General features: G+C 50.3%; 3 protein-coding genes across 5 annotated transcripts; 1 reads left to right on the forward strand and 2 right to left on the reverse strand.

Moving 5' to 3' along the window:
* Window positions 1-3,632: 3,632 nt before the first annotated feature.
* On the forward strand, window positions 3,633-5,542 carry LOC125425618. 3 transcript variants are annotated; one of them, XM_048483189.1, is made up of 3 exons: window positions 3,633-3,816; window positions 4,237-4,314; window positions 4,670-5,542. In XM_048483189.1, exons 1-3 carry the CDS (start codon window positions 3,801-3,803, stop codon window positions 5,308-5,310), a joined length of 735 nt encoding a protein of 244 aa, XP_048339146.1. In that variant the 5' UTR covers window positions 3,633-3,800; the 3' UTR covers window positions 5,311-5,542. The 3 variants fall into 3 exon arrangements, with proteins under 3 accessions (XP_048339146.1, XP_048339147.1, XP_048339145.1); XM_048483190.1 differs by having other exon boundaries at window positions 4,249-4,314; XM_048483188.1 differs by lacking the exon at window positions 3,633-3,816 and having other exon boundaries at window positions 4,094-4,314.
* Window positions 5,543-6,200: 658 nt separating this feature from the next.
* On the reverse strand, window positions 6,201-8,585 carry LOC125425619. Its single transcript, XM_048483191.1, has 3 exons — window positions 7,967-8,585; window positions 6,574-6,681; window positions 6,201-6,460 (listed from the first exon to the last, which is right to left on the reverse strand). Exons 1-3 carry the CDS (start codon window positions 8,304-8,306, stop codon window positions 6,306-6,308), a joined length of 603 nt encoding a protein of 200 aa, XP_048339148.1. The 5' UTR covers window positions 8,307-8,585; the 3' UTR covers window positions 6,201-6,305.
* A 270-nt stretch (window positions 8,586-8,855) lies between these two features.
* LOC125425621 (putative nuclease HARBI1) lies at window positions 8,856-11,368 on the reverse strand. Its single transcript, XM_048483192.1, has 2 exons — window positions 10,659-11,368; window positions 8,856-9,735 (listed from the first exon to the last, which is right to left on the reverse strand). Exons 1-2 carry the CDS (start codon window positions 11,250-11,252, stop codon window positions 8,998-9,000), a joined length of 1,332 nt encoding a protein of 443 aa, XP_048339149.1. The 5' UTR covers window positions 11,253-11,368; the 3' UTR covers window positions 8,856-8,997.
* Window positions 11,369-11,772: the final 404 nt, after the last annotated feature.

Consider the following 11,772-nt stretch of genomic DNA (forward strand, 5'->3'; position numbering starts at 1 on the left):
CAGATGCAGGCGAAACGTCAGGAGAGAATGCTGCTAGAACACGGCCATACAGCCCGGAAACCACACAGCACCATTCTGTAAGATTGTTTTGGGCAGTATTCTATCTAGAAGATATTGTCACAGATGTTTGGCTTTGCATTTCTCAAAACTGAATTTATGACTGCAGAGCCTTCTTCTTCACAGCAAAAAAGTTATAAAATAAGTATACAGAGAATAAGTATACTGAGACCCGCTGTTCCTTTGCAAATCTATGTACACAGAATCAACTCCTTACCTCTTAAGTGCTAAATTTATAGATCTGCACAAGGAGTTCAGTGTATTGGGTGAGGGACAACAGTAAAAATGAAAGTGAAACCTTTTCAGCAGAATACTCCACAAGTCTTTGATCTTTGTGTGTATAGCCTGCAGTTTATCAAATTATTCTCTCCTTGGAGGAGAAAAATTATAGTGGCAGCAAGCCATAACTCAGTTTGGGAATATTTAAATGAAGTGCCTCTATCTATAGATAAGTCAGGCATTTGTGCAAAATTCAAAAACTGCAACTAAGAAATGCAAGACCTAGTGGCCCAAATGAAACAATAGCATGAGAGGTGCTTTGATGAAGATGACAAAAGGAAAATGTTTCAAGAGGCAGGATCTTCAGGTGGGTAAACATTTTGATCATATTTCTTAAAGACTGACTTGAGGAATTGTCATATTTGAGCAAAATATATTTGCTATTCTTACTGCATGTTACTGTCATTTGAATACAGTTATGAAGAAATAAAGAGCTGAAACAATCAAATATTCCTTTTTGCGGCAATACCAAGTGGCAGCAAATACAATGAGTAATACCAAATAAGATGAAATGGTATAGATAACAAAATAACAACATGGATTTTTTGTTTGTTTGTTTTGGGGAATCCATCATCAACCTAAAGGATTCTAAAAACTACCCACTTTCGAGATCACCATCCTATTATTCTACAGTTTCAGAGTTATCTGTTCAGGATACATCCCATATTCACAGTATATACTTAAAAGAAACAAAAAATCCGACCACCCAGGAACCATCATGGATAAGTTTGTGATAAAAACCAGCAGATTAGAAAACTAGGTAACTGATGATAAAATTGTCCATTTTGTTTATACAACAAAGTCTTCTTTCCATCTGATTGAAAACCCACACTTAATTAATATGGTTCGGTCATTTTGAGACCAGGAGACAGTCTACCCAGCAGAGATGATGTTGCAGGGAAATTGCTGAATAAAGTGTTTCGCACCAGCGGAGGCTACGTGGAAATGTGGCTGCGTGGAATGTGATTTCTGTGCCAACTGTTAACTAAAATTACACTTTTGTGCCAGCGCAGCTGCATGGGTTAAGAGTACGGAAGCCACACATAAACATAGCTTAGTGTGAAAAACAGCTACCATCCTATCTACGCATACGCGTGGTGACGTAGCTGTGCAAAAAAAGTTTTTAAAAATATTCCCGTCCCAACACAGTGCAACAGCCAATCAGGATGAGGAAGAAAGAGCCGCTGAGCAGACTGCGCATTCAATCGCACGATCGTGGGGATTGCTTCACCTTCATCTGGTTGTAAATGTAAAGGTTGTACAAACAAGAATGTTAATAAAACCAAGAGGGTATAATTTTTTTGGAATTAATACTTGATGCAGATGAAATTGGAAATCCATGTGATCGATAAATGTACCTATTTATGTTTGTAATCTTTGTAACTTGCTTGTTGTTAAATAGCTACTAGATACTAATAAAATGAATATTAATAAAAATTTAAAACTGAAAAAGCAAGTAATGCTTCTTGGCATTTCTGCCACAATCCATTGGCTGTGAACTTCTTCATTAGAACAAGGGGGAACTCTGGGCATTTTGAGGACGGGATTAAAAAATAAACCCTGAAAAAAGAGGACAGCCAAGGAATTTGATAATATTATTATGTTTTGTTTGTTCTGTTAGCTTGTTCTGTCCTTCTCCACTGGGAAGCTGACCTTGAATAATATCTATGTTGTGCAGTGGGGAAATGCTGCTTGATAAGGTTTAGCTACTCTTTCAGACATTTTGTATGTGAATTGAGTCACGACATGAAGTTTTGCAAACTAGATAGGCTATGATGTCTTAAATAAAAGATCACTATAAAAATGAGAAAACTTTTTCCTTTAAAAAAGGCCATTCTACAACTGTGAAAGCTGAAAAATGCTGGACAGATTATGTTTTTACAGGAAAGTTCACTGTTTGATACTGAGATAGCAAACCTCAGTACAAATAACCAATGTTAATTGGCAATTTGTTAATGATAAAAAGTAGCTGGGTCAGCAACTGAAAATCTTTTTTTGTGATGCAACATATAATACCATAAATAATTTGACATTGGTCCATTCCACATAACACAAATAAAATGTGTTGCAGACATTGGGCGTTTTCGCACACACTGTTTGTTGCAGATCTGGCATGTGAGGTCGTCGCAGTATCACACATCTGTTCGCACACACTTAAGCCGAAATGTGTGCCGACCCCCTTTTTGTGCCACATTCCAGCCGTTGTTCCACATTTTTCCTGTCGCTCGATACTTGTGCAACTTTTTGGGAAAACGCAGTTTCCCCCCAGAATTTGGTGCCTAGTTGCGAAACAAATGTGGAGCGAAAGTGGATCAGGCGGCAGCGAGGGTTTACGCCCAGCGTGTGACGAGATTTGATCCATCCAATGGGAGTGCGACGGGGCGTTCTGGCTGCGCGCGCACATTCCTTTGTTCCTTTTGCATCTCACTCGCCTCCCCCCCTCATACCGTTCGGTCGTGTGCGCCTTGCCGCTCGACCCACCGAGGCCTCGTGGCCCCGTTGCACGGTGATATTTGCCCAGCACGGTGACTCGTCAGCTCGTTTCCTGCCCCGTTACCGCGGCGCAACGTTTCGAAGAGTCTCGTTAACGGGATGGGAGGAAACTTCGAAGCGCACAAACAATCGGCCGCCATTTCGGGTAAGGGTCCGGGTAGGGGCGTATCATGGCGGCCGGAGGAGACGAAGGACCTCATTGCCGTGTGGGGGGAAGAGGAAGTTCAGCGCTCGCTGAAGTCCTCGTACCGCAACTTGGACGTGTTTGAGAGGGTGGCAGATCAAATGCGCGAAAGGGGGCACAACAGGACGTCCGTTGAGTGCAGGACGAAGGCAAAGACTTTGAAAAGGGACTTTAAGCGGATACACCAGCACAACAACACTTCAGGGAATGGGCCTCGGACGATGCCCTTCTATGAGGAGCTCGAGCAGATGTTGGGGGGGGACAGGACGATCAACCCCCCGCATCAGCTCCGGGCGACAGAGTGCGTCGTGACCGCTTCTCCAGACGCGGCCGCGAGGGATTCCACCAGCGTTGGGAGCAGAGACTTGGAGACCATAGACGCGAGACCCCTGCAGGTTTCCACCCCATCCCCTACATCCCGGGGTGAGTTTTCCTATACTTCTGCCTGATACCCCCGGATGCAGCGCTTGCTCTGTTGTGCCTCTCTTGTGATGGGGCACTCCAGACTCTGCACGCTTCACTTCTGGGTTGGTTTAACTGTGGTCCCCGCTCATGTCCTATTTCTCTGTAAGGTGCGGATGTGCAGGGGGGGGGGGGGAAATGCTTGCATTCCCGCTGTCGCTGTTGTTGCACAGTGCAGTGGACTACAGGGTGAATCCTCAATTCTCCCCTCTCTCCTCTTTGGTCAACGGTTCTGCACGCAGCTACTGAACTTGTACGCTTTTCGCCAACAGTTTCCACCTCAGAAATCAGCAATTCTCCAGAGGACGATGCCACGCAGATCCCTATGTCGCAGATGAGTGGTGAGTTCATTGGCTGTTTAGCCTGCTGGTGTAAGGCCATGCTTTGTGGTGTTCCCACGACATCCCTCCATCACAGTGCGTGCGCCAAAAGTGGGGACGGGTTAAGGGGCACAGCTGTTCTTGATGGAATTTGCCCCAAAACAACAGTGCACATTCAATGGTTTCCTGCCAGGAGAGCGATGCAGGGAGCAATGGTCCCTCACAGGCTTGGCGGGCATGTGAGGTGACCACAACAGGATGCCTCTTAGCCATTGCATGTTAGTGCTGCGTGTCTGCGCCCTGCCAGGGTGGTGTGCTGCTGAACGATTGTGCGGCCAAATACCCTGCAGCGCTCAGCACTCACAGCGCAATGCGTTAGTGCTTGTCCAAAAGGAAGAAAAGTGATGAGTGCGGCCTCATGTTCTTTCTCCTTCATGGCAGCTCTCTTTGCAGACACCTCTGGTGACATGAATGATGTCCTTGACCATCCTATTGCTGGGAGTTCTGGTGCAAATGAAGGTGCGTTGAAACACAAACCCCAACCCCACACCAGCGATTTTTGTGGTAGGCACTCTGAGAGCATAGGACAACCACTCCATTGCACGACAAGAGAAGACAGCATGCCGCAAAAGTGAGCTGCTCATTACTCGTGCCCACTGAGCTCTCACTGCTTGATTCTCAATGTGAATGCTAGGGGTTCTGATTCAGCTTATCTGCAAACCCTGGGATGCCTATGCAGATCTGCTCATGTGCTCAACAAGAAAGTGTGTCTCCCTCCATGCGAGCCTAGGGTAGATGACAGTGGATTCATAAAAGTTCCTTCCATCACCTGGCTATTAATTTTGCTTCTTTCAACAACGATGTCCTCTTACAGGCTCCACACCCCTGCCCATGATGGAACTGACTTCACCAGAGCGGAGAATGACTGCTGACAGGCGGCGTGTGCGACGTGTTGGAGTGCTCGCTGACTTTGCGAAGGCCATGGTGGAGCAGGGAGAGGTCGAGGCAATGGAGAGGAGGCGCTTCGAGGATAGGCGGGAAAGGGAGGTGGCGTCATTCATGCAGAGCCGCGCAGAGCAAAACAGGGAGCTGTCATCGCTGAGGCTGGCCATCGACAGGGGGAATGACATAATGCAGACCCTTGTGACGGCTTTGCTGCAGCGCATGGGCTCCTCGGGTGGCAGGGGTGCTGGGGGTTCATTGGGCGCCTCTGCTCCTGCGGTCGCATCACAAACCTTGCCTGCCCCAGCGTTTCAGCAGTGCCTGCCCACTTGTGAAATTGCTGGCCCGGCTGCAAATCTCATTGGAGATGCGGCAGAGGTGACTTATCCCACTCTGGCTGAGGACACCGACTTGGAGTCCTGTGTGGGCGCCACGGCGCCCCTTCCATCACAGGTGGAGGACCTGATGATGGTTGGGGAGACCTCTGAGCTGTGCTGCACTCAGGTGGCTTGCCAAGAATCACAGCCAATGCACAAACGCTTGAGGAAGCCCAAAGCAAGAATGGACCTGTGAGGACCTCCCCCCCCTGTTATTTCTCTGTCTGCCACCACCACGGGCAAGCCCCCCCCCCTTCTATTACATAGGTTAGCTAGCGATGTGCGTTTAGGCATCAGAGTTAAATTTGTTTAATATTTTAAAACAGGCTACACATGGCTGCCCTCTCAGGTAGGTTGCCAGGAGAGGATGGTCATGGAAAGCAGACAATCCTCTGCTTTGCAGAGATGTAACCAGCCAGCGACCCACCCACCCACCCACCCTTGTTTTCTCTGTCTGCCACCACCACGGCAGAACCCCCCCCCCTGCTTTTACATAGGCTATTGATGTGCGTTTAAGCATCAGAGGTTAGTTGGTTTAATATTTTAAAAAGGGCTACACGTCCCTGGCCTCTGTGGTAGGTTGCCAGGAGAGGATGGTCATGGAAAGCAGACAATCCTCTGCTTTGCAGAGATGTAACCAGCCAGCGACCCACCCACCCTTGTTTTCTCTGTCTGCCACCACCACGGCAGACCCCCCCCCCCCCCCGCTTTTACATAGGCTAGTGATGTGCGTTTAAGCATCAAAGGTTAATTGGTTTAATATTTTAAAAAGGGCTACACGTGCCTGCCCTCTGTGGTAGGTTGCCAGGAGAGGATGGTCATGGAAAGCAGACAATCCTCTGCTTTGCAGAGATGTAACCAGCAAGCGACCCACCCACCCCTGTTTTCTCTGTCTGCCACCACCACGGCAGGACCCCCCCCCTGCTTTTGCATAGGCTAGTGATGTGCGTTTAAGCATCAGAGTTTAATTTGTTTTATGTTTTATAAAACGTTATACATGCCTGTCCTCTCAGGTTGGTTGCCAGGAGAGGAAGGTCATGGAAAGCAGACAATCCTCTGCTTTGCAGAGATGTAACCAGCAAGCGATAATAAACCATATGCACAAGCATTTGTGAAAATTGCAATTGCCTTTATTGTGTGATTTAAGCAATGCATTTACAGCTAAGACAACTGAGGGCCGCGGGAGATGGGTTAGGGAAGTTTGGTGCTTGTTTCGCTGGATGCCGCGCCATGTGGTTTGCCTGCCTTCTCTGCAGCCCTCCGCTTTGCCAGGAGCCTCCTGGCGGCCCCCTTCCTCCTGTTCATCCACTTCTCAACCACAGCCAGCCTGCGCTCCAGATCCCTGTCTGAAGAGTGTGGAAGATATAACACAGTGAAAAATTTAGATGATGCAAGGCGCGGGGTCTGGTTCCTGCTGCTTGTGTCCCCCCCCCCCCCCGGCCCAGTTTTCCATGCTCACAGTTGGCATCCAGCGATGGCTCTGTCTGAGTGCCAACTGCACGTGTCGTGGTTTCTGTTGCAGAGCGCCCTGCCGTGGTTAGAGCCCCCTCTGTGTCCCTAGACATTCCTTGCAAACATGGAGAGATTGCAGAGCCAGTTAGCATTTGAAGATGCATGACACAACTCTCAGTAACATGGGCAACGTTGGCATCCAGCGGCAACACCCTTCCCAAAGAACATGGCACTCTGGGTAGGCTTACCCTCATCTTCACTGCACTGCACCTGGGTGGCCCCCTCGCTCCTCTCCTCCTTGGTTTTGGTGGTGGGCGAAGCTGCTCCTGAAGGGAATAGGGGGATGCATGGCTTTAAGCTCCAGATAGCCACATACATCTAATTTTTAAAATTGCGCTCTCTCCCACATTCAACAGAGCCCCTGCTGTCATTGAACAGGAGGCCAGCATGTGGGGCTCCCATCAGACAAGGGTAGGCGTGGCAAACTGAATGCAAGTTCCCCTATGTCTTAACTTTCTCAAGTTTGTAGTTCTTAAAGTTTGCCTTAGACTCCACACATCAAGTTTCTCAAGGTGGGGCCGGGAATATGGTGCGCTCTTCAAAGCGTCCGCTGTTGGTTAAAGAGTGTAACCTTTCTGCACGTTGATGGGTAAACTTTGCGGCAATGCAAGCAACGGGAGAGGCAGAGTGGCCTGAAACACTCACGTCACAATGCGCTCCCACCATGATTTAAATGCGCTTTGCAGCTAGACCATAAGGCCAGACTGAGAGCATGCATGTGCGGGAGGGGAGATAAACGGTGCTCACATGCCCGCTTTAATTTGCATGACTAGGGAAGTGGTAAGGGAAGAGGAGAAAGAGTGTGCCCTCCGGCCCCCTTCCTCTACTGCAGCATGCTCAAAGGGCATCACATTCCCCTCTCACTTGCCCACCCTCAGAAGACTGCACTTGGCGTGGTTGGATCAGACACAGCCTTTAAATGCTAGGGCTGGCCAAAGTAAACACAGCAATTACATTTGGGCTTGTTCATGAGAACCTGAATTGACAAGGTAAGGTTTCACATCACCAGCCGCACGCGTTGGGGGGGGGGTATGCACCACGGCCAGGGAGTGGTCTGGCTCTGGCTGTTAACCTCAAAATCCACCGCTGCACAGTGCTCATTGCTACCTGCAATTTGCTCGTTCACACAGTCACACCTCTAATCGTTGTGCTCAAGCAGACCCATTGCCGCAGAGTGCTCTGTAACACTAAAGTAGAAGTCACACTCCTTCAAGCTAAACTCACAATCTCACTGATTGGTTGGTTCTCAGTGGTGCTCAGATTAAAGCTAGCAGGTGCATTTGAAACCAGAAACTGGTTTGTCACTGCAAGAGCATGCTGTGGAAAATTACCAAACTCACCCCCCTTCATTTCCGATGTCTGCTCGGGACCACCAGCCTTCAGCCAAGCCTCGCGCATGAGGGAGTAGTGCTTTGGCCTCCCAGCGACGCTTGGTTCTCCACCGCAGGCCGCTCTCAGCTTTAAGTACTCTTTTTTGAGCGCTTTCCACTTGTTTTGAATCTGAGTAGGGCTCCTGTTGTGTCCCCTCCTTGCCATGGCCTTGCTGAGGCCGGAGTATATTTTCCTGTTGGGAGCCTTCCCGCTACCCACCAGGTTCGGCGCCACCCCCCTGCTGATCACAGACAGTATCATCGCCTCCACCTCCTCTTCCGACCAGTTCACACCCCGAGAGGACGACATATCGACCCTTAAGTGCTCACTGTTACTGAGGGTGATAGAATTGCGAGAGGGGGATGGGCCAACGAGCCCGCACAGGCGCCTTGGAAGGGCAGCCTAGTGAGCTAACGGGAAAACGACGTGACGTTGCATGTTTAACCCCGGAACTTCCTGTCCCTCATGCCTCCAGCGCACAGGCTGTAAAACTGCTGTTAGAGTGCTCCCAGCAAACAAGCATCCATGCGTTACGCAACAGGAGTCCTGGCAGTGTCCTATGAACTTCCAGTGCACAGTCCTCACTTAAGGCCTCACTGTTCCCACACATACCTCATAATAATACAATTTTTCGCCCGCGTTTATAGGTCGGGGCTGTCATGACCCCATCTTGGAGCTTGCCCAGGGACCATTGAATTCCAGGAGTGATTCCCCCCCCCCCCCCGTACAAACCACCGCATCTTTTTTTCACGCCTCCCAAAGGTAGCACCGTGCACCCACTAATCAACTCATGAGACAATTCCTTTAGCAATTGAAAGGTGGTTCACCTGGATGCTGTCTCCAAGTGTGAGTGGAGAGGGGGGGAGATGTGTGGTAGAATTGAGAGACCGCAGGCGTGTAGGTTTGGTTTATCAGTGGAAAAACTTTATTACGGAAAATAAAAAAAAAATTTTTGCACATTAGCACACACACCAATGGTACAAGACATGAACGGAGGAGACTACTGCTGCACAGGGCGGTTGCAGTAGAGGTAGGTGGCCAGGGCATTCCTCACAGCCTTCCCCCTTGCCAGATGCTGATCCTCAGAGTAGGACCCCTCACCCTGGTCAATTATGATGGGCTGCTGCTCTTCCATCTGAGTTAGCAGGGGGCCAGTCCGCCATTCACTCTCCGGAGAGTCCTGATTTTCCGCTTCGCATAGGTTGTGTAGAACAACACAAGTGGCAACCAGGGAGTTAACCCTCTCCACCCTTATGGGCAACTTGTGCCACAGGCACTTCCACCTCCCCTTTAATCGCCCAAAGGCACGCTCCACAACACATCTGGCCCTGCTCATTCTTCTGTTGTACAGGCGCTCTATCGCGTTCCGTGGATGAAGGTATGGCTTTACAAGCCACCTCCGCATGGGGAATGCGCCATCCGCCAAAATCAACGGTGGGACAGCCACGCCGTGAATGGACAATACAGGGTTAACTGGGAAGAAGGCACCCCTGTCCATGGCCTGTGTGAAATGGCAACCCCTGAAAATGTGCGCGTCGTGGCTTCTACCGGGGTGACCAATGTCCACCTCAAAGAAGCGTCCTTTGTCATCGCAAACAGCCATAAGAACAATGGAGGCCACCCTCTTCCTGTTGATGTAGTCCGCAGGGGCGTCCGATGGGTTTAGAATCTGTATGTGGCACCCATCAATTGCTCCGACGCACTGTGGGAAGCCTATGTTGGCAAATCCGCGCATAACCTGGAGGTTGTTTGGGAAAAACAGACAGTTAGTGTCATGGCGCCATTGCTCTGTGTCTCTGAACAGCGGCAGGGTGAGGCACATGAGTGCGCTATGGGACGATTCTGCAGGCATGCCCCTTGCCATGGGCGCTACTCTCCTCATCAGAGATCCTGCTCTGAATTTTCTTCATTTCCTCTCTTCTCTATTTTTAATACAGAAAAGGCGGGAGGGCCAATTGGCTGAATGGCCCTCCCTGGATTAAAATCTGGGCCCGTCCTGGTACCGCAGCACTGCCAGGACAGGCCCCAGTTTAAAAAGATGCTGCCGCACCAAATTCACCCATAAACCTGCCTGGGTTGTGGTTGCCCAGTGCCTGGCAGCTGTATCAATACAGTGTGCAATGCCAGGCGCTTAGCCGAAACCGCCCCTTAAGGAGTGGTGTCGGTGGGCGCCATTTACCCAAGATACTCAAATGCGAAAACAAATTCGTAACGCCATATCTGCCTCAACCCCTGCGATCACGGTGAGGATATCTGCCCCTGGGTGGAACCTTCCCCAGCCCTTCCTCCCAAAAACTGGCCCCAGAATGTTCAACATTTTTGCCCTCTCTGACCTGAGCGCACCCCACAGCTCCCTTTTTCTTTCAAAATTAGATATGCATACCCACAATTCCTGGACGGTCCGCTCTGGGTTCGGAACGGCGCAAAGACGCATCCCGATGACGTTGTTGAAGCCTACCCACCACGGGAGTCGCCTCCCCCCGTCCATTTCCGAATAAAATAAAGAAAGGGGAACATGTGTCCCCCACTGCCTGGACTCTGTGTAATCAAACTCCAGAAAATTCGAAACTGTACCTCAGGGCCACCAGACCCAAGAGACACGCACCCAAAAAGTGAGAGTGTGCACGACTGGTAGCACTATCAAACCCGCTGTCAGCCTACCTTCTCCACTGGATCCGCAAACCGGACAACCCTCTTGAACAGGATGTTCTTCACGGCTTCACAGAATTCATGGACAGCCTCGAAAGCGGTGGTGGTGCCCACTCCAAACTGCTGCCGCACCTCCCTGAAGGAGTTGGGACTGGCCAGATACCAAATGGCCATCCCCACTCGCATCTCCACGGGCAACGCCGCCCGCATGCGTGTGTCTTGGCGCCTCAATGCTGGTGCTAGGCTGTCAACGATCCTCTGGAACGTTCCTCTGCTCATGCGGAAGTTCTTGAGCCATTCCTCATCGTTCCATGATGACCACACGCAGTTATACCACCAGTCCCTGCTACGGTGCGGGTACACCCAGAAGCGGCGCGGCGTGGGGGCGGCGGCCAAGGCAACCCAACGGCGAGACCCACGCGCCCTGCGCCCACTGACCGGCGAAAGTGCAGAAGCCTGCGGCAAACTATCATGCACATCCGTGGCGTGCATGAAGGCTTGTGCGGCAGACACGACCCTCGTCCAGTGGCACAGAAGCGTCACAACCAGAAGAAGCAGCTCTGTCTCCTCTGTGTCCGGAGGCATTGCGACCTGATGGCTTTCCATCAGATATTATGCCCACAAAGCAGTTCTGTAGCAAAAGCGAGGCACAACTAGTGAGGGCAACCTACTAACCAGGTAGCAGTACCTCGACTCCTTGGTAACGCGAGAACTCGAGGCTACGATATGAAATGGCGACGAGATCACGTCTCAATCAACGCGAGATGTATCGAGCTAACGGCGGCCAATCAGGGGTTTCACCCACCCACGTCACGTCCTCACGTGACAACGAGGCAACGCCCTCACGGGTGACGCAAGGAACGTTTAGCCCACCCCCGGACCGCCCAAGGACTGCGCGCAAGCCAATCAGATTCGTCGTTTGCACCGCATTCCTGTGAGATGCAAAAACACGGGACTCGCGAAGCAAGGGGAAGATGCGTGACTACAGGGCCATGTGCAAATGCCATCGAGCGACGAAACTACATTAAAAAGGCAAGGAATCAATGCGGTTCGCTTTTATTCTGGAACAAAAAGTGTGTGCGAAAACGCCCATTGTCAAAAGAATCATTTTGGGGGGTTTTTTGTC

The sequence above is a fragment of the Sphaerodactylus townsendi genome, unplaced genomic scaffold, assembly GCF_021028975.2.
Source record: "Sphaerodactylus townsendi isolate TG3544 unplaced genomic scaffold, MPM_Stown_v2.3 scaffold_968, whole genome shotgun sequence".
In the NCBI taxonomy this organism is placed as follows: domain Eukaryota; kingdom Metazoa; phylum Chordata; class Lepidosauria; order Squamata; family Sphaerodactylidae; genus Sphaerodactylus; species Sphaerodactylus townsendi.